The sequence below is a fragment of the Pelodiscus sinensis genome, chromosome 22, assembly GCF_052426305.1.
Source record: "Pelodiscus sinensis isolate ZL-2025 chromosome 22, ASM5242630v1, whole genome shotgun sequence".
Taxonomy (NCBI): Eukaryota; Metazoa; Chordata; order Testudines; family Trionychidae; genus Pelodiscus; species Pelodiscus sinensis.
The window spans coordinates 19273864-19296334 of NC_143073.1; the positions used below are offsets into that span (position 1 = coordinate 19273864).

The 22471-nt window shown below is 53.9% G+C and overlaps 1 protein-coding gene across 2 annotated transcripts in view; it reads left to right on the forward strand.

Annotated features, from left to right (window-relative positions):
* The first annotated feature begins 4945 nt into the window (after positions 1–4945).
* Positions 4946–22471, forward strand: part of HPN (hepsin) — a 37831-nt gene continuing 20305 nt past the window's right edge. The window contains exons 1-3 of one of the 2 annotated variants that reach the window (XM_075907516.2): positions 4946–5363; positions 8963–9041; positions 12397–12496. In XM_075907516.2, the coding sequence (XP_075763631.2) occupies positions 5320–5363; positions 8963–9041; positions 12397–12496 (223 nt within the window). In that variant the 5' untranslated portion in view covers positions 4946–5319. The remainder of the gene's footprint in view (positions 5364–8962; positions 9042–12396; positions 12497–22471) is intronic. The other variant, XM_025180516.3, reaches the window with a different exon arrangement.

Below are 22471 nucleotides of genomic sequence, written 5' to 3' on the forward strand. Positions count from 1 at the left end.
CCCCAGTTATGTAAAATAAAAAGAGATTTTTTTTGCCAAAACAGGTGTCTTTATTTGACATTAGGAAGGGGGGTTAAGGAGTGTGACGTAGTGGGGGGGGGGGTAACCTGCTAACTCTCTGGCTGCTGTCTGTAGTTCCACCAAGCAGACAAGCGATGAGTCACTATGCAAAGAGGGTATCCCAACTAGTTTGGCCAGCTGACCCCCATGGAGAGGAACACAGGAAGGTGGAATGCTGCCCTGGCTGGGGGGCAGGGCTGGAGGAGAGTGAGTGAGTTCCTGGCTGGAAAGCAGGGGAGAAGGGGCTGGGATTCCCCTATCTCAAGGGGGGCACTGAGGCCTCTTAGCCCCCAGTTCCCGTAACCAGATTACATCTGTGCTATGCTGTATCCTGGAGGAGCAATAAACCACCCTCAATTCTACTGGGTGGTGGAGTCTGTGCCATTTCGGGGTGCAGGAGATGGGGGACCCCAACGCGCCATCACAAGGAGGGGGAAGGAGGGGAGGGTGGAATAAGGCCCCAGTGGGGCATGCAGGGAGAATTCAGTCCTCCTCTACATGGAAGCTCTCCCGCAGGGTTTCCCGGATCTGGACAGCCCGGGTTGCAGGCTGGGCTGTGTGTACTGGCCAGCCACGCGGTCAGCCTCAGCCATCCAGGCTGGCAGGAAAGCCTCCCCATTCCGTTCGCATAAATTGTGCAGCACACAACATGCTGTGACAATGGGAGGCAGATTGTGCTCGATGAGGTTGAGGCGGGTGAGGAGGCACCTAAATCTGGCTTTCAGTCCGCCGAAGGCCCCCTCGACCACAATCCGGGCCCTGGTCAGCCTGGCATTGAAGGCCTGCTGGGAGGGGTTGAGGTGCCCCGTGTAGGGCTTCATCAGCCAGGGCTGTAGGGGGTAGGCCGCATCCCCCACCAGGCAGATGGGCATGTCCACGTCCCCGACCCCGATGTGGCAGTTGATGAAGAAGGTCCCAGCGTGCAGCCTCTGGCACACGGAGGAGTTGCAGACCACCCTGGTGACGTGTGCCTTGCCGGACCAGCCCACATTAATGTCTGTGAACTGGCCCCGGTGGTCAGACACAGCCTGCAGGATCACGGAGAAGTACCCCTTTCGGTTGATATACAGGGAGGCCTGGTCTGGAGCACGGATGGGGATGTGCGTCCTGTTGATGGGATGCCCCCCCCCCCCGCAGTTGGGGAAGCCGAGGGCGCCGAACCACTGGATGACTGCATCCAGGTCGGCAAGGCAGACCACCCTGCGGAGGAGCACACTGTTGATGGCCTTGACCACCTGCAGAGAGACACAGCAAAGCGTGAATCAGTGGGGTGTCTGGGAGTGTTAGTTCCCTGGCACTACCCCTCGCCCCACTCCCAGAAGCAACCCCCCCGGGTGGCGTGTAGTACAGGTGGGACAAACCGAATCCTCCCATGCAGGGCACTTTTGCCTCCTCCTGCTCTGTTTTCCCTGGGGTGGCCCATCCCCTCCTTGCATCCCCCCTCGTCCTCCGGCCAAGTGGCCGGTGAGTGCTGTACCTCCATGAGCACAGCTCTGACAGTAGATTTCCCCACGATAAACTGGTTCCTGACGGATCCGTAGCTGTCCGGCATGGAGAGCTTCCACAGGGCAATGGCCACACGCTTCTGGAGGGGTATGGCAGGCCTCATGCGAGTGTCCCTTCTGCGCAGGGCAGGGGCGAGCCACTCGCAGAGCTCCAGGAAGGTGTCCTTCATCCTGAAGTACTGGGTCCATTGTTGAATAGTGATAGAAATGTAGCCGTGTTAGGCTGGTGTAGCTGAAACAAAATACAGGGCTATGAGGACTTCCCATACCTCCAGGACAATACGGTCCCACCAGTCACTACTGGTGTCCAGACACCAGATGCGGCAGGGCACGCTGGTGTCCGGGCGGTGTTGCGGCTCCTCCACGGCCTCCAGGGAGGCCAGGGGGAGGGACAGGGGGCTGATGTGCACCAGATGGTGTCAGGCAGTCTCCAGCCATTGCTGGCAGGCTTGCAGCAGCAAGTCCAAAAACTGGAGCAGAATGCCCAGGGTGAGCTGTGGCTCCATGGTGCCAACTGCAGCGGCATCCCCAATGGTAACCACCGACACAGACAGACGGAGAGGAAAACGCTTCACTGTCCCTCGGTGAGGTAGGCAAGCAAGCGAAAAGCTGAGAACTGGCTGTCCAGGGGGGTCCCTTTAAGCACGAGCCTCAGATAGCCCCAGGCAGCAGCCACACAAAGCAACTACTGACCTGATGTTCTGCTGGAACCGGTTTTAGCTGCCCTTAAATGCAACCTAGCATCCAATCAGTTTGGACGCGCTATTTCAAATTAGGAAAACGCTAATTTGAATTAGTTTTTGGGTCTAGATGCGTTATTTCAAATTAGCTTATTTCAAATTAACTAGTTCGAAATAAGTTAGCTTGAATTAGCACTGTAGTATAGACATACCCTTGGCTACTAAGGCACACTCTTGACTCATATCCAGCTTCTCATCCACTGTAATCCCCAGGTCCTTTTCTGCTAATCTGCTTATCCAGTCGGTCCCCAGCCTATAATTCTGCACTTGTCCTTGTTGAACCTCATCAGATTTCTTTGTCCTCGTCCTCCAATGTGTCCAGGTCACTCTGGACCCTATCCCTGCCTTCCAACATATCTACCTCTCTCCCTAGCTTAGTGTAATTTGCAAACTTGCCGAGAATGCAACCCATCCCCTCGTCCAAGTCTCTAATGAAGATGTTGAACAAAACCAACTCCAGAACCGACCAGTGGACTAGAAACCAACTGCCAACCAGACATCAAGCTGTTGATCACTACTCGTTGAGCCCGACAATCTAGCCAGCTTCCTATCCACCTTCCAGTGCATTTATCCACTCCATAGTTCCTAACCTTGCTGGTAAGAATACCATGGAATCCAAAGTTTTGCTGTATCCAAAGTTTTGCTAAAGTCAAGATATATCATGTCCATTGCCTTCCCCATGTCCACAGAGCCTGTTACCTCCTCATAGAAGGCAAGCAGAGTGGTCAGGCAGGACTTGCCCTTGGTGAATCCATATTGACTATTCCTGATCACTTTCCTCTCTTCTAAGTGCTTCAAAATGGATTCCTTGAGGATCCGCTCCATGGTTGTGTCTAGACTGGCCAGTTTTTCCAGAAAATCAGCCACTTTTCCGGAAAAACTTGCCAGCTGTCTACACTAGCCAGCTGTCTACACCGGCCGCTTGAATTTCCACAAAAGCACTGACTTCCTACTGTAAGAAATCAGAGCTTTTTGCGGAAATACTATGCTGCTCCCGTTCAGGCAAAAGTCTTTTTTGTGCAAAAGGGCCAGTGTAGACAGCTGAGATTTGTTTTGTGCAAAAAAGCATTTCCAGAAAATCATGCCAGTATAGACGTAGCCCAGGATTTTTCCAGTGACTGAGGTGAGGCTGACTAGTCTGTAGTTGCCTGGATTGTCCTTCTTCCCTTTTTTAATGATGATCACTGCATTTGCCTTTTCCCAATCATCCAGGATCTCTCCTGATCTCTGAGTTTCCAAAGATAATGGCCAAAGGATCTGCAATGACATTTGCCAACTCCCTCAGCATTCTTGGCTCCATGGATTTGTGTATGTCCAGCTTTTCTAAATTTTCTTAACCTGTCTTTTCTCCACCATGGGCTGCTCACTTCTTTGTGAAGCTGCCTAGTGGAGCTGCCTGGGAGCAAACCCTTTAGTGTGAAAGGAGTGGGGGAAACATTGAGTATTTCAGCTTTTCCCACATTACGTCTAGACTGCAAGCCTCTTTCGAAAAAGAGCATCTAGACTACAACCAGTACTTTCAAAAAAGCAAGTCACTTTTACAAAAGAGAGCACTCGGGCTACATCTAGACTACATCCCTTTTTCGTAAAAGGGATGTAAATTAGACGTATCGCAATTGCTAATGAAACGGAGATTTAAATCTCCCCAGCTTCATTAGCATAAAAATGGCTGCCGCTTTTTTTCTGCGCGGAGCTTTGCCGGAAAAAAGCGCCAGTCTAGACGCTGATCTTTCGGAAAATAAAGCCTTTTCCGAAAGATCCCTTATCCCTCTTGAAATGCCTCATTTGCATAATTTATGCAAGGCATTTTTGCACAAAGGGTTTTTGTGGAAAAAAAATACTGTGGACATTTTCTTTTTGTGCAAAAACCCCTTTTCCCGCCAGATCGGCAAACCTCCTTTTTTGAGGCATAAGGATCTGGTGGGAAAAGGGGTTTTGCACAAAAATAAAATGTCCACAGAACTTTTTTTTCCACAAAAACGCATTGCATAAATCATGCAAATGAGGACGGTGATATGCTAATCTGCAACTCATTTGCATACTCGATGCCGGCAAAACCTGCAGGGTAGACTAGTGAGTGGAGAGTTCTTCCATGTGATTGCAGTGGGGTTATACCTGCTTTACACCAGAGTTACTGTGCCCTGAGACTTCAACGGGATCACTCCTGCTTCACACCAGGGTCAATGAGGTGGGATTTGGCCCCAGGGATTTCAGTAGGGTCACTACTGATTTACATCAGGCTGTCGATAAGATAGGTTGTAGTGCAGCCTTTCCAGGCCTGCAAATCATTCGCCTCAGCTGCCAGCGCCTCGGATGTAGGGATCTGGTGTTAGAGTAGAGAATGGGAGCCAAGACAGTGCCTCAGTTTCCCCTTTACTCTGGGTTGCGAGGACTGGAGCGGGACAATGGAGTGCGGCTCCTCCCAGCAGCTCGGGATTCAGCCCGGGCAGGTTTGCCCTCAGCCGCACTTCCTCTGCTCTCGGCTCGTGCGCAGGCGACAGGGAGCCCCCCAGGGGCACAGACACAATAGCCCCATTGAACGAAGGGAGGCGGCCGCGGGAAGCGACATTGCCGGGAAAAGGGAGGGGGCACGAGGGGAGGGACTTCCTGGCCAGGCTCTGCTCCCAGCGCGGGGATGGAATCCAAGCGTCCTGGCCCCAGGTTCCAGGTGGCCGGAGAACCGAGAAGTGCTGGCGCTCAGCCCGGCCCGCTCTAACCGTTAAACCCCACTCCCCTCGAGTTACCTCTTCCCTCCCACCGCTGCTGTAGCCTCCCCTCAGTGTCCAGCCCCTCCACAGGGGCAGCCCAGGGCGTGCCCAGGTGTTCTGCAGCTGCCGTTGCCATTGGGCAGCCCTGCCCGGCCCCTCCCCTCGCTCTGCGCTCCCCTCCTGGCCCGGCCCTGCCCGCTCCGCCCCAGGTGAACCATAGCACCACGGAGTTGCTGCCCTGGCCGGTGCCCTGCATGGTGGCCATTCCGTGCTCAGCCGCCTAGCTTCGGGAGCCCGGCCAATCGCATGCGGAGCCACCCGCTAGCCGGCAAGGAAGGGACGTATCACCGGTAAGGACCTTTCGCTCGGGCGCTGGGCGCCGCGCCCCAATAATCCCGGCCCGGCCCCTCCCCTGGCCCCGCCCCATGCACATTCTTCCTCCAAGCATCATGCTCAAATGCCTCAACACACACTTCACTGACCACCGCATCTCAAAACTCCTGGGCCCAGACCTCTCACAGCCCAATCTGCGCCAGATCCCTCCCACCCTGTCCCCCACTGTGCACCCTGCGCCAGATCCCTCCCACCCTGTCCCCCACTGTGCATCCTGCGCCAGATCCCTCCTACCCTGTCCCCCACTGTGCACCCTGCGTCAGATCCCTCCCATCCTGTCCCCCACTGTGCACCCTGCACCAGATCCCTCCCACCCTGTCCCCCACTGTGCATCCTGCGCCAGATCCCTCCCACCCTGTCCCCCACTGTGCATCCTGTGCCAGATCCCTCCCATCCTGTCCCCCACTGTGCACCCTGCGCCAGATCCCTCCCACCCTGTCCCCCACTGTGCACCCTGCGCCAGATCCCTCCCACCCTGTCCCCCACTGTGCACCCTGTGCCAGATCCCTCCCACCCTGTCCCCCACTGTGCATCCTGCGCCAGATCCCTCCCACCCTGTCCCCCACTGTGCACCCTGTGCCAGATCCCTCCCACCCTGTCCCCCACTGTGCATCCTGCGCCAGATCCCTCCCACCCTGTCCCCCACTGTGCACCCTGCGCCAGAACCCTCCCATCCTGTCCCCCACTGTGCACCCTGTTCCAGATCCCTCCCACCCTGTCCCCCACTGTGCATCCTGCGCCAGATCCCTCCCACCCTGTCCCCCACTGTGCATCCTGCGCCAGATCCCTCCCACCCTGTCCCCCACTGTGCATCCTGCGCCAGATCCCTCCCATCCTGTCCCCCACTGTGCACCCTGCGCCAGATCCCTCCCACCCTGTCCCCCACTGTGCACCCTGTGCCAGATCCCTCCCACCCTGTCCCCCACTGTGCACCCTGCGCCAGATCCCTCCCACCCTGTCCCCCACTGTGCACCCTGAGCCAGATCCCTCCCACCCTGTCCCCCACTGTGCACCCTGCGCCAGATCCCTCCCACCATGTCCCCCACTGTGCACCCTGCGCCAGATCTCTCCCACCCTGTCCCCCACTGTGCATCCTGCGCCAGATCCCTCCCACCCTGTCCCCCACTGTGCATCCTGCGCCAGATCCCTCCCACCCTGTCCCCCACTGTGCATCCTGCGCCAGATCTCTCCCACCCTGTCCCCCACTGTGCACCCTGCACCAGATCCCTCCCACTTTGTCCCCACTTTGAACCTTGAGCTAGATCCCTTCCACCCTGTCCCCCACTGTGCACCCTGCACCAGATCCCTCCCACCATGTCCCCCACTGTGCACCCTGTGCCAGATCCCTTCCACCCTGTCCCCCACTGTGCACCCTGCGCCATATCCCTCCCACCCAGTCCCCCACTGTGCATCCTGCACCAAATTCCTCCCACTCTCTCCCCACTGTGCACCCTGCGCCAAATCCCTCCCACCCAGTGCCCATTGTGCATTCGGGGGCCAGATCCCTCCCGCCTTGTTACCACTGGCACCATGTGCAAGATCTCTAACATCGTGTCCCCTAATGTGCACTGTGTTCCAGATGCCTCCCACCTTGTCCCCTAATGGGCACTATGTGCAAGATCCCTCCCATTCTGTCCCCCAATATGCACCGTGTGCCAGATCTCTCCCATTCTGTCCCCTAATGTGCAACATGTGCATTATCCTTCCCAACCTTTCCCCCACTGTGTACTGTGGGCAAAATCTCTACCACCTTGTCCCCACTGTGCACCCTGCACCAGATTCCTCCCAGCCTTTCCTCACTGTGCATGATGTGCAAGATCACTCCTACTCTGTCCCCCATTGTGCACTGTTACAGAGCCCTCCGACCCTGTCCCCCACTGTGCATCCTATGCCAGATCCCTCCCACCCTGTACCTCACTGGGCAACCTATGCCAGATCCCTCCCACCCTGTCCCAAGTGTGCACCCTGAGTCTGAACCCTCCCATTGTCTCCCCCACTCTGCAGCATACATCACATCCCTCCCACCTTGTTTCAACAGTACACCCAGTGCCAGATCCCTCTGACCCTGTCCCGCACTGTGCACCCTACACCAGATCCCACCCACCTTTTCCTCCATCGTGCACTGTGGGCCAGATCCCGCCCACTCTGTTCCCAACTGTGCATTGTGCACCAGATCTCTTGTACGCTGTTCCCCACTGTGCACTGTGTGCCAGATTCGTGCCACCTTGTTTCCTATGTGCACTGTGCAACAGATCCCTGCCACCTTGTCCCCATTGTGCACCCTGCCTCAGATCCCTCCCATTCTGGCCTCGACTGTGCACCATGCACCATGTCCCCACTGTGCACTCTGTGCCAGATCCTTCCCACCCCTTCTTCAACTGTTCACCATGCACTAGATCCCTCCCAGCTCATCTGCTACTATTCACCATGTAGATACTGCCCCTCATAGAATCATAGAGCTGGAAGAGATCTTAGGAGGTCATGAAGTCCAGCCCCCTGCCCAAAGCAGGACCAGTCCAACTAAATCAACCCAGCTAGGGCTTTGTTGAGCCAAGACTTAAAAACCTCTAAGGATGGAGATTCCACCCCCTCCCTAGGGAACCCATTCCAGTACTTGACCACCCACCTAGTGACATAGTTTTTCCTAATGTCCAACCTGGACCTCTCCCACTGTAACATGAGACCATTTCTCGTTGTTCTGCATCTGTCACTACTGAGAACAGCCTCTCTCCATCCTCTTTGGAACCCCCCTTCAAGAAATTGAAGGCTGCTATCAAATCCCCCCTCACTCTTCCCTTCTGCAGACTAAACAAACCCAAATCCCTCAGTCTCTCCTCTTAGGTAATGTGCTGCAGCCCCCTAATCATTTTGGTTGCCCTCCACTGGACCCTCTCCAATGCGTCCACATCCTTTCTGTAGTGGGGGAGCCAGAACTGGACATAATACTCCCACCCTGTCCCCCATTGTGCACTGTGCACCAGATCCCTTTCCCCTTTCTTTGACTATTCACTATGCACTAGATACCTTCCACCTCATCTACCACTGTTCACTATGCACTAGATACTGCCCCTCATCTCCACTGCACCATGCCCCATATGCCTCCTGAACTGTGCCTTGTTGTGCACCGTGCAACAGATCCCTCCAACCCTGTCCCTCAGTGTGCACCCTGCGCCAAATCCCTCCCATCCTGTCCCTCACTGTGCACTGTGCTCTATATCCCTGCCACCCTCTCTCACTGTGCATCATGCACCAGTCCTGTCCCACCCTTTTCTTCACTGTGCACCATGGGCCAGATCTCTCCCACCCTGTCACTCACTGTGCATGTCTAGCAGTGTATCGGTGAGTCTCTGACTCTGCACCCCCATCCAGAGCCAGATGTGACTCTCAGCCAGCAAGTAGAACTTCTGTCAGAAGGACACAGAGTAGCATAGGCTCGCTGTAACACAGGTCCTGAGAACAGGCAGCCTTATTCCTCTTGGGGTGGGGGGGGAGGGGGAAGGGGCTCTGGGGTCCTTCACCCCCCCTTTCATGCTCTAAGCCTCATCTTTCATCCTAGCCCAGCGGAGACTGACTTTTCTCATTGTCCCTACCCCCAGCCTGGTGCAGCCCCGCCTATCCTTTGTCTCTCTTTCCAGGTAAGAGTTATCACCTATGTCTGGCCCTCATGTGTCTGAGCCCAATACACATCTGCAGTGAATCATGCTCAGCCACACACACAACACCCCCACTATGTCACATCTCTCCCTCCTTTGAGACTGAACTGAGCAGGGTCACTCAGCCTGTGGCCAAGGGAAATTCAGGCCCCCTGCTACAGGATATCGCTTTGGCTATGACATTGGCATACCCCTTAACATGGATCCTCCATGTCATAATCCTGCAGGAGCAGGCTCCATCTCAGGAGCTTGGCATTGGTTCCCTTCATTTGGTGCAGCTAGGTCAGGAGGCAGTGGTCGGTGTACACTGTGAAATGCGGCTCAAACAGATACGGCTGTAGCTTTCGAAGGGCCCATACCATCGCCAGGCATTCCTTCTCTATGGCTGCATAGCTTTGCTCACGAGGCAGCAGCTTCCTGCTCAGGTACACGATGGGGTGTCACTCCCCCTTCTCATTCACCAGCATAAGCACCGTCCCACACCCCTTCCTGCACAGCTTCTTGATCGGGGCAGTGAGGGAGCTAAAGTGGGGCACAAACCTCCGGTAATACCCCGCCATCCCAATGAAAGCCTGGACCTGCTTCTTGGTCTGGGGGGCTGGCCAGTCTCTGATGGCCTCCACCTTGGCTGGTTCTGGCTTTAAGCAGCCACTCCCCACCTTATGGCCCAGGTAAAACAGCTTGGCCATCCCCACCTTGCACTTACCAGCCTTGACAGTCAGCCTAGCCCCCTGCAGCTGGTCCAGCACTTGACTGTCCTGGGACACATAGTCCTCCCAAGTCTGGCTGAAGATGCAAATATTGTCGATGTAAGCCAGGGAAAAGCTCTCCATCCCCTGCAGCAGCTGGTCCCAGGTGCTGGAAGGTGGCTGGTGCCCCCTTGAGGCTGAAGGGAAGGGCCAGGAACTCATAGAGGCCCACCGGGGTCATAAATGCCAATTTCAGCCTGGCCTTGGGGTCCAGCGGCACCTGCCAATAGCTCTTGGTGAGGTCCACAATGGTGAGGTAGCGAGCTCCACCCCAGCTTGTCCAGGAGCTCATCAGGCCTAGGCATGGGATAGGTGTCAGACACAGTGATGGCATTGAGCTTCCGATAGTCCATGCAGGACCAGATCAACCTGTCCTTCTTGGGGACCAGCACCACCAGAGAGGCCCAGGGGCTGGAGGATTGTCGAATCACCCGTAGAGCCAGCAGGTCCTGGACCTCTCTTTCTAGGTCCAGGGCCATCTTCCCTGTGATGCTGAATGGGGAGCAGTGCACCTGGGGGTGGGTGCCCATCTCTACCCGATGGACAGACAGGATGGTGAGACTGGGTTTGTCAAAGAACAGCTGCTGGTAGGAGCGCAGCACGTCTTGGATCTCTGCCTGCTGGGTGGGGGTGAGTTGGTCCGAGAGGGGAATTGACTCCAGCAAAGAGTCCACTCCAGTCCCAGGGAACAGGCCCACCAGAGGGTCCTCTCCCTGCTCCTGCCAGTGTTTGCACATGGCCAGCACCCAGTTCTTCCTGCCCCTTTATGGCTTCATTATATTGATGATACACCCGCTGGTCGTGTGTCTGGCTGGACAGCTCCACGGCATAGTTCACCTCATTCAGCTGCTTGAGGACCTTGAAGGGGCTATCCCAGGCTGCTTGCAGCTTGTTCTTCTGCACGGGAATGAGAACCATCACCTGGTCCCCAGTGGTGTAAGCGCAGGCCCATCCGTTGTGGTCGTACCAGACCTTCTACTTCCTTTAGGCCCTACCCAGGTTCTCTCTGGCCAGGCCCATGAGCTCAGCAGGCCTTTTCCAGAAAGCCAGAATGTATTCCACCACCCACTCTCTGTCAGAGGAGGCCTTCCCCTCCCATTCATCTCTCAGTAAGTCCAGGGGTCCCCTCGCCCTTCTCTCGTACATCAGCTTCAACGGGGAAAACCTATGGACTCTTGGGGCACTTCACTGTATGCGAACAGCAGGTGTGGCAAGTACTGGTCCCAATCCTGTGGGTGCTGATGCATAAAGGTCTTGAGCATCTGCTTTAGTGTCCCATTAAACCCCTCCACCTGTCCATTGGACTGGGGGTGATACTCTGAGGCCCAGGAGAGCCCGACCCCACACTTCTCACACAAGCCCTAGAGCAGGGTGGACATGAAGTTGGACTCCTGGTCCACGAGGACCTCCTTGGAGAACCCCACCCTGCTGAAAATGGCTAGCGGCATGTCTGCCACAGTGTCTGCCTCCATGGAGGCCAGAGCCATGGCCTCGGGGTAGTGGTTAGCAAAATCCACCACTACCAGGATGTATTTCTTCCCTGTCCGGGTCGCCTTGTGGGGGATGTGTGGGTAGATGCAGAGGTGCATGGGGATGGGAGGATGGATGAGGTGGGAGATGTTGTGGGATGTACGAGTGAGGGGGTGCTTGGGGGATGGGTGGGTGGGTGGATGGAGAGATGCATGGGGTGTAGGGATGCATGGTTGGATGGAGGACTGGCAGGAAGTTGTGAGATGGTGGGATGGCAGGATTTGTAGGGGGATGGGTGGATAGATGGCGCGGTGCATGGCACTGGGGGGAATGGGTGGGGTGGATGGTAGGATGGAGGGGCACATGGGGGTTGGGTGGGTAGATGGTGGGTGAAGGGATGTTGGGGTGAGGGTGTGCATGGGGAGGTGGGGTAGATGGAAGGGTGCATGGGGGTGAGGGGATGGATGGATGGGTTGGCGGATGTTAGGATGAAGGGGATCATGGGGGGATGGGTGGGTAGATGGTGGGGTGCCTGGGGAGGGAGAATGTTGCGGGGATGGAGAGGTGAGGGAGTGCATGGGGGGATGGGTGTGTAGATGGAGGGAGTACATGAGGGTTGAGGGATGGCGCAGTGGAGGATGTTGGGGGGAGGGTGGAATGGAATGGTTTGTGGGGAGTTGGGTGGGTAGATGTTGGGGTGAATGGGAGTGGGGGGAATGGATGAGATGGAGGAGTGGGGGATGTTGGGGGGATGGTGGAATGGAAGTGTTTGTGGGGGGATGGGTGGGTAGATAGTGGGGTGGGGGGAAATGGATGGGGTGGGGAGCTGTTGGGGAGGGATGGGGAGGTCCATAGGGGAACATTTTAACCAAAGCAACAGGGAAGGCTTGGCCATGGTTGACTGGATGCTGTGGTCATCTCCCCCCAAGGTGGCTCATAACAGATTGCAGCAGAGGGCAGAGTTGCTGGCCACCCCCACGCGGCATTGGGTGAGGCTGTTCCCCAGCTGCCCTGTCTGAGATGGCTGTCTCTCCGCTCTGGGGGAGGCAAGTGGTTTGGGTCTCTGGCAGAGCCTGGGAGCCCTGTGGTCACTGCCCTACTGTGCTCTCTGTCCCCAGAGTGCAGGCCGGCCCAGTGCCAAGGGAGCGGGGCCTTTCTGGCCCGGCCCAGCGCCCCAGTCAATCATTAACCGCAGCAAGGAGATGGCTGAGAAAGACGGTGAGTAGCAGGGGAGCTGGGCAGGGGGCTGCTTCTGCCTCAATCCCATATCTCACCACAACCTGTCCCAAGTCAGTGCCCTCGCCCAGTACCATACCCCCTGCAATCCCCTATGCCACACAGCCCCCCAATCCCTGATCCCACCCATGTCCATGCCCTCTCCCCAGTCCCTCCTTTCCCTGACCCAACTCTCCCATCTCTAGTATCTCACTCCTGCCCAGTCTCCAATTACCCTTCCCCTGTTCCATAGCCCCCACCCTCACCCCTCCCCAAACCCAGATCCCACCTCCTCCCTCTTCCCGGTCCCATAGCCCACACGCTTACCCCTCCCCAAACCCGGATCCCACCTCCTCCCTCTTCCTCGTCCCATAGCCCACACGCTTACCCCTCCCCAAACCCGGATCCCACCTCCTCCCTCTTCCTCGTCCCATAGCCCACACGCTCACCCCTCCCCAAACCTGGATCCCATCTCCTCCATCTCCCAGTCCCATAGCCCACACGCTCACCCCTCCCCAAACCCGGATCCCACCTCCTCCCTCTTCCCTGTCCCATAGCCCACACGCTTACCCCTCCCCAAACCCGGATCCCACCTCCTCCATCTCCCGGTCCCATAGCCCATACGCTCACCCCTCCCCAAACCTGGATCCCATCTCCTCCATCTCCCGGTCCCATAGCCCACACGCTCACCCCTCCCCAAACCCGGATCCCACCTCCTCCCTCTTCCCTGTCCCATAGCCCACACGCTTACCCCTCCCCAAACCCGGATCCCACCTCCTCCCTCTTCCTCGTCCCATAGCCCACACGCTCACCCCTCCCCAAACCTGGATCCCATCTCCTCCATCTCCCAGTCCCATAGCCCACACGCTCACCCCTCCCCAAACCCGGATCCCACCTCCTCCCTCTTCCTCGTCCCATAGCCCACACGCTCACCCCTCCCCAAACCTGGATCCCATCTCCTCCATCTCCCAGTCCCATAGCCCACACGCTCACCCCTCCCCAAACCTGGGTCCCACCTCCTCCATCTCCCGGTCCCATAGCCCATACGCTCACCCCTTCCCAAACCTGGGTCCCACCTCCTCCATCTCCCGGTCCCATAGCCCATATGCTCACCCCTCCCCAAACCTGGGTCCCACCTCCTCCCTCTCCCGGTCCCATAGCCCATACGCTCACCCCTCCCCAAACCCGGATCCCACCTCCTCCCTCTTTCTCGTCCCATAGCCCATACGCACACCCCTCCCCAAACCTGGGTCCCACCTCCTCCCTCTCCCGGTCCCATAGCCCATACGCTCACCCCTTCCCAAACCTGGGTCCCACCTCCTCCCTCTTTCTCGTCCCATAGCCCATACGCTCACCCCTTCCCAAACCTGGGTCCCACCTCCTCCCTCTCCCGGTCCCATAGCCCATACGCTCACCCCTTCCCAAACCTGGGTCCCACCTCCTCCCTCTCCTGGTCCCATAGCCCATACGCTCACCTCTCCCAGTCCCGGATCCCATCCTTCCCTCTGTTCTATATCCCACATCTCCACCCCTCCCCTCCCCAAACCCTCATCTCACACACCTCTACTCCTCCACCACTGCCTCCCTTAGTCCTATATCTTACACCCTGACCCCTTCTCAATCCCACCCCTCTCTCAGTCTTGCATACCACACCCCTCTGCCTCTTCCCAATCCTACACTGCCCTCCCCAAACCATGCCCCTTTTCTGACCCAGCCCTTCACTCCACAAACTGTAGCAGAAGTTGATCATTAACTGTGCCAGAGGCCTGGGCAGAGGATATGAGAGAGTCATGCTGGCTGAGCTGAGCTGCCTGTTGCCCCCCATTCTAGTCTCCTCCCCCAACCCACTTCAGAAGGGCAGTCTGGGGAGAAAGAACAGGCCCGGAGGGGGTGGGGAGGCTGGTGCCTGGCTAGAGAGGGAAGGGAGTTAGCTGGCAGAGATTGGAGCAGGGATTTAGCACATGGCTGGGGAATTGGGATAGAAATCACAGATTAGGGTTGGAAGAAACCTCAGGAGGCATCAAGTCCAGCACCAGGACCAACCCCAACCCCAACCAAATTATCCCAGCCTGGGTTTTGTCAAGCCGGGACTTAAACACCTCTAGGGATGGAAATTCCCCCCACTCTCTAGGGAACCCATCCCAGTGCTTCACCACCCTCCTAGGGAAATAGTTTTTCTACTATTCAACCTAGATCTCCCCCACTGTAACTTGAGACCACTGCTCCTCATTCTGTCATCTGTCACCACTAAGAACAGTCTCTTTCCATCCTCTTTGGACCTTCAAATAGTTGATAGCTGCTCTCAAATCCCCCCTCACTCTTCTCTTCTGCAGACTAAACAAGTCCAACTCCCTCAGCCTCTCGTAAGTCAGGTGCCCCAGCCCCCCCAATCATTTTTGTTGCCCCCTGCTGGACTCTCTGCAATGTGTCCACATCCTTTCTGTAATGGGCACAAACTGGACACAATTCTTCAGTCAAAGCAGGGAGTTGGTGCATAGCTGGCTGGGGAGGAACAGGTTCAGGCTCTTGGCAGACTCAGGCAGTGTTAATGTATAGGTCACATTCAGGACAGCTCTTCCCTGGCTCCAGCTCTTAGCAGACTCAGGGTATGTCTACACTACCCCGCTAGTTCGAACCCTGTGCCGCGTGTAGCCGTGCGGCACGGGGTTCGAAGTAGCCGGCATTTAAAAATGGCGCCGGCCGGCTTCATGCAAATGAAGCCCGGGAAATTCAAATCCCGGGCTTCATTTGCAATTGCGGATGACTACATTACCCCCGCTAGTTCGAACTAGCGGGGTAGTGTAGACATACCCTCAGGCAGTATCACTAGTGGCTATGTCTAGACTGCAAACCTCTTTCAAAAAAGAGCGACTAGACTACAACCAGTACTTTTGAAAAAGCAAGTCGCTTTTTCAAAAGAGAGCACCCAAGCAGTCTGGATGCTCTCTTCCGAAAAAGCACAGTTTGCATTATATAGCACCTTTCTTCGAAAGAGCACTTTTGAAAAAATGCATTTTTCCTCATAAAATGAGGTTTTCTGCAGTTGAAAAAACTGCTGCGTTCTTTCGATTTACTTTCGAAAGAATGTGGCAGCAGTCTAGATGCAGGTAAAGATTTTTTTTAAAAGGTCACTTTTTTTGAAAAATCCCTGTAGTCTAGACACACCCACTAGGTCAGTCACACTCAGGGCAGCTCCCCCTTCTTCCAGTGATGGGCGCATGCTCTTGGCAGACTAAGGCAGTGTCATTGCTTCTCTCTCTTGGACTCCCTCATATTTGGGGTTTGTCCAGGGAACTTCTCGTCTCCGTATTTTGGGCTCTCTTCAGCCCCATTGGATCCGCTGTTGGGCCCCGGACAGGCCCTGCTCAGACCCATTCCCAGTCTCATCTTGATTGTGCTGCTGAGGCTAGGCCTGGTGAGAGTTGGCCTTAGCTTTGTCCATATCTCTACTGGTCTCTGGTTTGTGTTTGTTCTGCCCCCAACTCACATGGCAAAGTTTTAGTCACTGCTCCTGCTTCCAGGGCATCTTCCTTCCAGTACCCAGTACTGTAGCGTAGAGTCTAGTGTAGTGACTCCACTACATTCGGATCTGTACAAGGGGGAGTGGCTAGTTTGATTAACTCAGGAACTGGACAGAGGAGTTCAGTGTTTGTCTCACCAGTGCTCTATGCAGAGGGGAAATCTGCTCATCGCTCTCCTCCATGTACAGCCCAGGGTTGTGTGGTCTTCTTGCCGAGGAACTTAGTGTGCCTGAGGGCTGGTTGCCAGAAACACAGAAACCTGCTGGGATTTTGTCCTCAGCTGTGCAGCTGGTGCTCAGAGCTGGGCCCTGAGATGTCTATGAGGATCGGAGCAGGCGATGCTATTGCATGGCTGAAGTTAATGGCAGTTTGAGATGGCTAGTTAAGAGACTCAGCTGGAATTTGCCGTTGGAGGTCGGTGTAGAAAGAACAGATTCAGCCCCATGCCAGGTAGAGGGGCAGAGCAGCTGTCTCCCTTCTCCACTGCAATTGGTAGGGTGTGCAGTTTCATGCTCTATCTTATGGGTATGGGGGTCTCTGTGGCTGTTAGACATAGAGACCTCCACCCCAAAGTCTGCTCAGAGCTAGGCATGCTGGGTGTGAAGCAGTTTCATTATATCCAGGGTTTAGTTTGCTTCAGTGGCTCTCAGCCCCCTGCTCTACACACTGTTTCAGCCACCTGGCCCAGAACCATCTGTTCTGATGGGATTTTTCTGTCTGAGCCATTCTCACTTGACCCGATTGATGTTTGAGGTTATGCACAGTGGAGAGGACCAAGGTGGTCCAGGACAATCTCCCATCCTCATTCTCCCTGAGTGACTCCCCTAGGAAACATCACATCCCCTCCCATCAATTATGGATTCATGTGTGCCTATGTTAGCCCGACCTCTATATTAAGGAAATATCTGGAGTTCTGTAGGCATGGAGTCACCACAGATTATGAGAGAGTCTAACACATAATTCCTGACTAGGGCTACTCAAAGGACAAGGCCTAGTGTCTATCAGACATCTCTTTTGTTAATATCATAAGCATAGTTGCTATAGAAATGAATCAAATATACAGAAAGTTAAGGGTGAAAAGGGTGAATATTTACTAACAGATACGATAATGTCAAATGGTCGCTGAAGTAGTGTTACTCACAGGTGTTATCAATTTAGGGTTTCTTCTTGGTGCCTGGAGATGTAGTGAGCTGATAGTTATATAATAAGTACATGTGCCCCTTTCTCCATCTCCACATGCATTCCTTGCATCCTCACATGTATCCATCCACCTCTTCCTACAAATACCTCTTCATCCATTGTTCTTCCATCTCCAGCTAGTCCTACATGCATCCATACATTCCTACATACAGCTCTCCATCATTCTGTCCACTCGTCTCCACATGCATCCCATCCATCCCCACATAGATCCATCTATCCATCCACCTCCACATACACCCACCTCCAGCCAGCCCACATAGAATCATAGAAGTATAGGATTAGAAGAGACATAGAGAGGTCTTCTACTCCAGTCTCCTTCACTCATGGCAGTACTTCATACTAACTAAACCATCCCTGGCAGGTCAAACCTCCTCTTAAAAACCTCCAATGGAGTAATTTTAACAGATTTACAACTTCCCTAGGCAATTTATTCCAGTGCTTAATCACTCTTACAGCACCGTCCTCTTGGTTTTCAGCCTTTTAGGTACTTGAAAGCTGTTATGTCTTCTATCAGTCTTCTCTTCCTGTGACTAAGCAAATCCATTTTTTTTTCAAAATTCCCTCACAGATCAGGTTTTCTAGACCTTTAATCATTTTTGTTGCTCTTTTCTGGACCTTTGTCAATCTCTCCATATCTTTGTGGAAATGTGGCACCAAGAATTGGACACAATATTCCAGTTGTGACCTAAACAGTGTGGAGTAGAGTGAAAGAATGACTTCTCATGTCTTGCTCACAACACTGCTGTAAATACATCCCAGAATCATGTTTACTCTTTTTGCAACAGTGTCACACTGTTGACTCGAATTTAGCTTGTGGTCCACTATGCCCCCTAGATCCCTTTCTGAAGTACTCCTTCCCATTCTGTATGGCTATGTCTAGACTACATAAAATGTAAAATAGTTTATTCGGGATAGGCAAATAATAAAATTAAAATGGCCACCATGCTGTGCTGATGATCAGCTGATCCGGCACAGTGGGGCAGTCTAGATGTGCCGCGGTCAACAAGGGAAGTCTTTGTCGACCGCTCCAGTATGCCTCATGAAACAAGGTTTACCGGAGCGGTCAACAAAGGCTTCTTGCGTCTAGACTGCCCTGCTGTGCCGGATCAGCTGATCGTCAGAACAGCACAGAAGCCATTTTTATTTTAATGAAGCGGGGATTATTTAAATTCCCTCTTCTTTGCCTGTGCTGAAGAAACTATTTTACATGGTTCTGTCGACGGAGCCATGTGGTCTAGAAATAGCCTATGTGTGAAACTGATTGTTCCTTCCTTCCTAAGTGGAGCACTCTGCATTTGTCCTTACTGAATTCATCCTGTTTGCCTCAGAACATGTTTCCAGTTTGTTCAGATTATTTTGAATTATGACCCTCTCCTCCAAGCACTTGCCACCTAAGTTCCTTCAAAGCTGAGCAGCTGCATGTCAGTCTAGGAAGCACCACACGGGCGCTCAGGGCTAAGGTGGGGAAGGATCTTCTCCCCCAGCCCTGGACCTGCTACTATTAGGCTGGTTTGAATTGACACATTTTGCTCTTGACAAATCCATGCTGACTATCACTTACTCATGACCACCTAGGTGTTTGCAAATTGCTTGATTATTTGTGCTATTATTTTTCTAGGTACAGAAGTTAAGCTTACTGGTTTGTAATTCCCAGGCTACCTTTATTTCCCTTTTTACAGATGGGCACTATATTTATTCTTTTCCAGTCATTTGGAATCTCTCCCATCTTCCATGACTTTTCAAAGATGATAGCTAAAGGTTCAGATACCTCCTCAGTCAGCTCCTTGATGTATTTTATCAGGCCCTGGTGACCTGAAGATATCTCACTTGACTAAGTTGATATCTCACTTGTCTAAGTAATTTTTAATTCATTCTTTCCCGATTTTAGCCTCTGATCTTACTTCATTTTAGCTGGCATTAGCTATGTTAGACCTACAATTGCTACTAACCTTTTTGGTAAAAACCAAAACAACAAAATCATTTAGCACTTCTGCCATTTCCACACTGTCTGTTATTGTTCCCCCTCTTCCCTCATTTTTTAATGGGACTACTCCATCCTTGGTCTTCCTGTTGTTTCTAATGTATTTGCAGAATGTTTTATTTTTTATTGTTTATGTGTCTAGTTAGTTTAATTTTGTTTTGTGCCTTGGCCTATCTAATTTTGCTCATCTATATTTGTAATCTACTATATATTTGATAGAATTTGTGCATCAGTTTGTCAGGGTGTCCATCCATCCATCCATTGGTGAGTCTGTTCAAGAACTCCTCCCAAATGGTAAGATCTAGGACCACCAAATCTGGTCTGCAGTTTCCTCTTATCATAACTTAAAGCAAGGTCAAGATTTGGTTGTGCCAGGATAATGAGATGTGCCTGGAATGCAATTGTTTCTCATCAAACAGAAAGGCATGAGTGATAGCAGGGACAGTTACATTCATTAATGACCACATTGGGGCAGTAAGCACAGGGGACAGTTATATCCCAAAATGACCACAGGGGAGCAGAGCCCCATTGTGCCTGGCACTGCCAAGACCTCAACCAAGATTAGGGCTGCGCTGTGCTGGGCACTCCTTAAATCCGTGTGTGTGAGCTTCTCCTCCCTCAAAGAGTTCACCAGAGCTAGATTAATTCTTCTGGGGAGCCAGGACTATTACATTTTCTGGGACCCTTTAGGCTCCAAGGTGAGGCCAAAAATGAGGGGTTCAGTGTGCAGGAGGGGGCTGCGGGTTGAGGTAGGAGGGGGAGTGAGGGCTCAGGATGGGGTGTAGGGTAAAGGATGAGGCATTTAGGGTACAGGAGGGTGTTCTAGGCTGGGGTCAAGGGTTTTGGAGTGTGGGAGAAAGCTCAGGGCAGGAGGTTGAGGCAGTGGAGGTCTGGGCAGGAGTTAGGATGCAGGAGAGCACTCAGGGCTGGGACTCTGGGTTGGGTTGTGGGGTCTGGGAGAGAGTTAGGGATATAGGGGCAGGAGGAGACTCAGGTTTGGGCAGAGGATTGGGGTGTAGGGTGCCTACCTGGGCAGCTCCTATTTTGGGGGTCAGGGAACAGGGGACTAAGTGTTCTCTACTCTGTGCACCACCTGTGCAAGTCCTATTGACCATGATTCCTGGCCAATAGGAGCTGTGGGGAGGGCAGCAGAGGACCAGAGCTTCCCAGCACTCATGGAAATGCAGTTTGAGACAAGCCGTGGGAAATAGCAGCCACCTCTGCCAAGAAGGAACATGGGCTTTACTGGGTACAACCAAGTGCCTGAGGCTCCCTGCCATGTCCACAGACTGGATCTAGAGATTCAGTGGGCTGGATGTGGCCCATGGGATGTATTTTGCCATCCCTGCCCTAGGGCGACTACGTGTACGCACATGGCCCTGCTGAGCCTCCACAGGGTGACTGTACATGTGCACACATGGCCCCGCCTAGCCCCAGACTCCCCACCTCAACCCTCAGCTCTCTCCCACAATCCAAATCTCTTGGCCCCAGCCAGAACACCCTCCTGTACCCCAAATGCCTCATTCCCTGCCCCACCCCCAGCCAGAGTCCTCACCCCTTCCTACTTTAACTCATAGCCCCCTCATTTTTGGCCCCAACTTGGAGCCTAAGGGGCCCAGAAAATGTAATAGCCCTGGGTCCCCAAAAGAGTTAGTCCAGCTGAGGTGTACAGTTACCCTGGGGCGGGGGAGGAGGAATCACACAAAGGGGTCGCCCTATCGGGTGACCCTAGGGTGACTGTACCCACGCGCGCACACAGAGACTATATGCATATGCACACATCCCCATCATGTGACCCTAGGGCAGGGCTGGGGGTCAGATCCAGCCTGCCAACCTACCAGATCCAGCTCATGGACCACCCTGCCAGGACCCTCAGGTACATGCAGCTGTGTGGTTTAAAGCACAGTCCATGGAGCTCTCTACTTTGCAGAGTGGGGGAAGCTTTGTGTGATCACCCTGCCTACAGCCCAATCCTTAGCTCCTATTGGTCAGAACGAGGTGTACCGGTAGTTCGGATTAGAGCACCTAATCCGAACTACCTATTCCGTGCCGCGTGTAGCTGCGGGCACAGAGTCTGAACTACTAGGGCTTTAAAAATGGCGGCGCCCAGCAATATGCAAATGAAGCCCGGGATATTTAAATCCCGGACTTCATTTGCAACTTCGGTTGCCTACATTAACCACCCTAGTTAGAACTAGGGTGGTAGTGTAGACATACGCTCTGGGTATGTCTACACTACAAAGTTAGTTCGAACTAACGGACGTTAGTTTGAATTAACTTTGATAGGCGCTACACTAGCGTTCCGTTAGTTCGAATTTAATTCGAACTAAGGGAGCGCTTAGTTCGAACTAGGTAATCCTCATTCCTTGAGGATTAAGCCTAGTTTGAACTAGCTAGTTCGAATTAAGGGGTGTGTAGCCCCTTAATTCGAACTAGTGGGAGGCTAGCCCTCCCCAGGTTTCCCTGGTGGCCACTCTGGCCAACACCAGGGAAACTCGTCTGCCCCCCTCCCGGCCCCGGACCCCTTAAAGGGGCACAGGCGGGCTACGGTGCCCGTGCCAGGTGCAAGTCTGCCAGCACCCAGCCACGAAGAGTAACGGTAGGAAGTAACTAGGAAGCCTAGTTCAAACTACTTAGTTCGTGCCGCGTGTAGCCGCGTGGCACGGGGTTCGAAAGAGCTGGGATTTAAAAATGGCGGCGCCCCGCTTATGCAAATGAAGCCCGGGAAATTCAAATCCCGGGCTTCATTTGCAAGTGCGGTATGCCTACATTACCCTCCTAGTTCGAACTAGGAGGGTAGTGTAGACATACCCTCTGTTACTAGTTTGAAGCCTGCTACCCATTCCTTTCCTTTGGTGTCCTCTAGTCCTTCTTTATGGGAACTAATGAAGAACTTTTCTGTATGCACCCTCTCCACCCAACCCCTGCTTTTAGAGACCTCTATCCTGTCCCCCCCTCCATCTCCTCTTTTAAGCTGAAAAGTCCCAGTCTCTTTAGCCTCTCTTCATATGGGACCTGTTCCCAACCCCTGATCATTTTAGTGGCCCTCCCCTCTCCCAGCCTCTCTCTTCCCCTCTCCCACCTCCTTTTCCCAGTCTCCCCCAGTTTTGTTCAATAAAGACAGATTCCATTTTGGAAGACACGTTATCTTTATTTTGTACATCAAGAAGAGGGGCTAGGGAAGGGTAAGTGGAAGGAGGTGAGGGAGGAATGGGACACGAGCCCCCGATGGGGAGGACTGGGCTGGCTCTGCGGGCTTCTGGGGGTGGAAGCTCT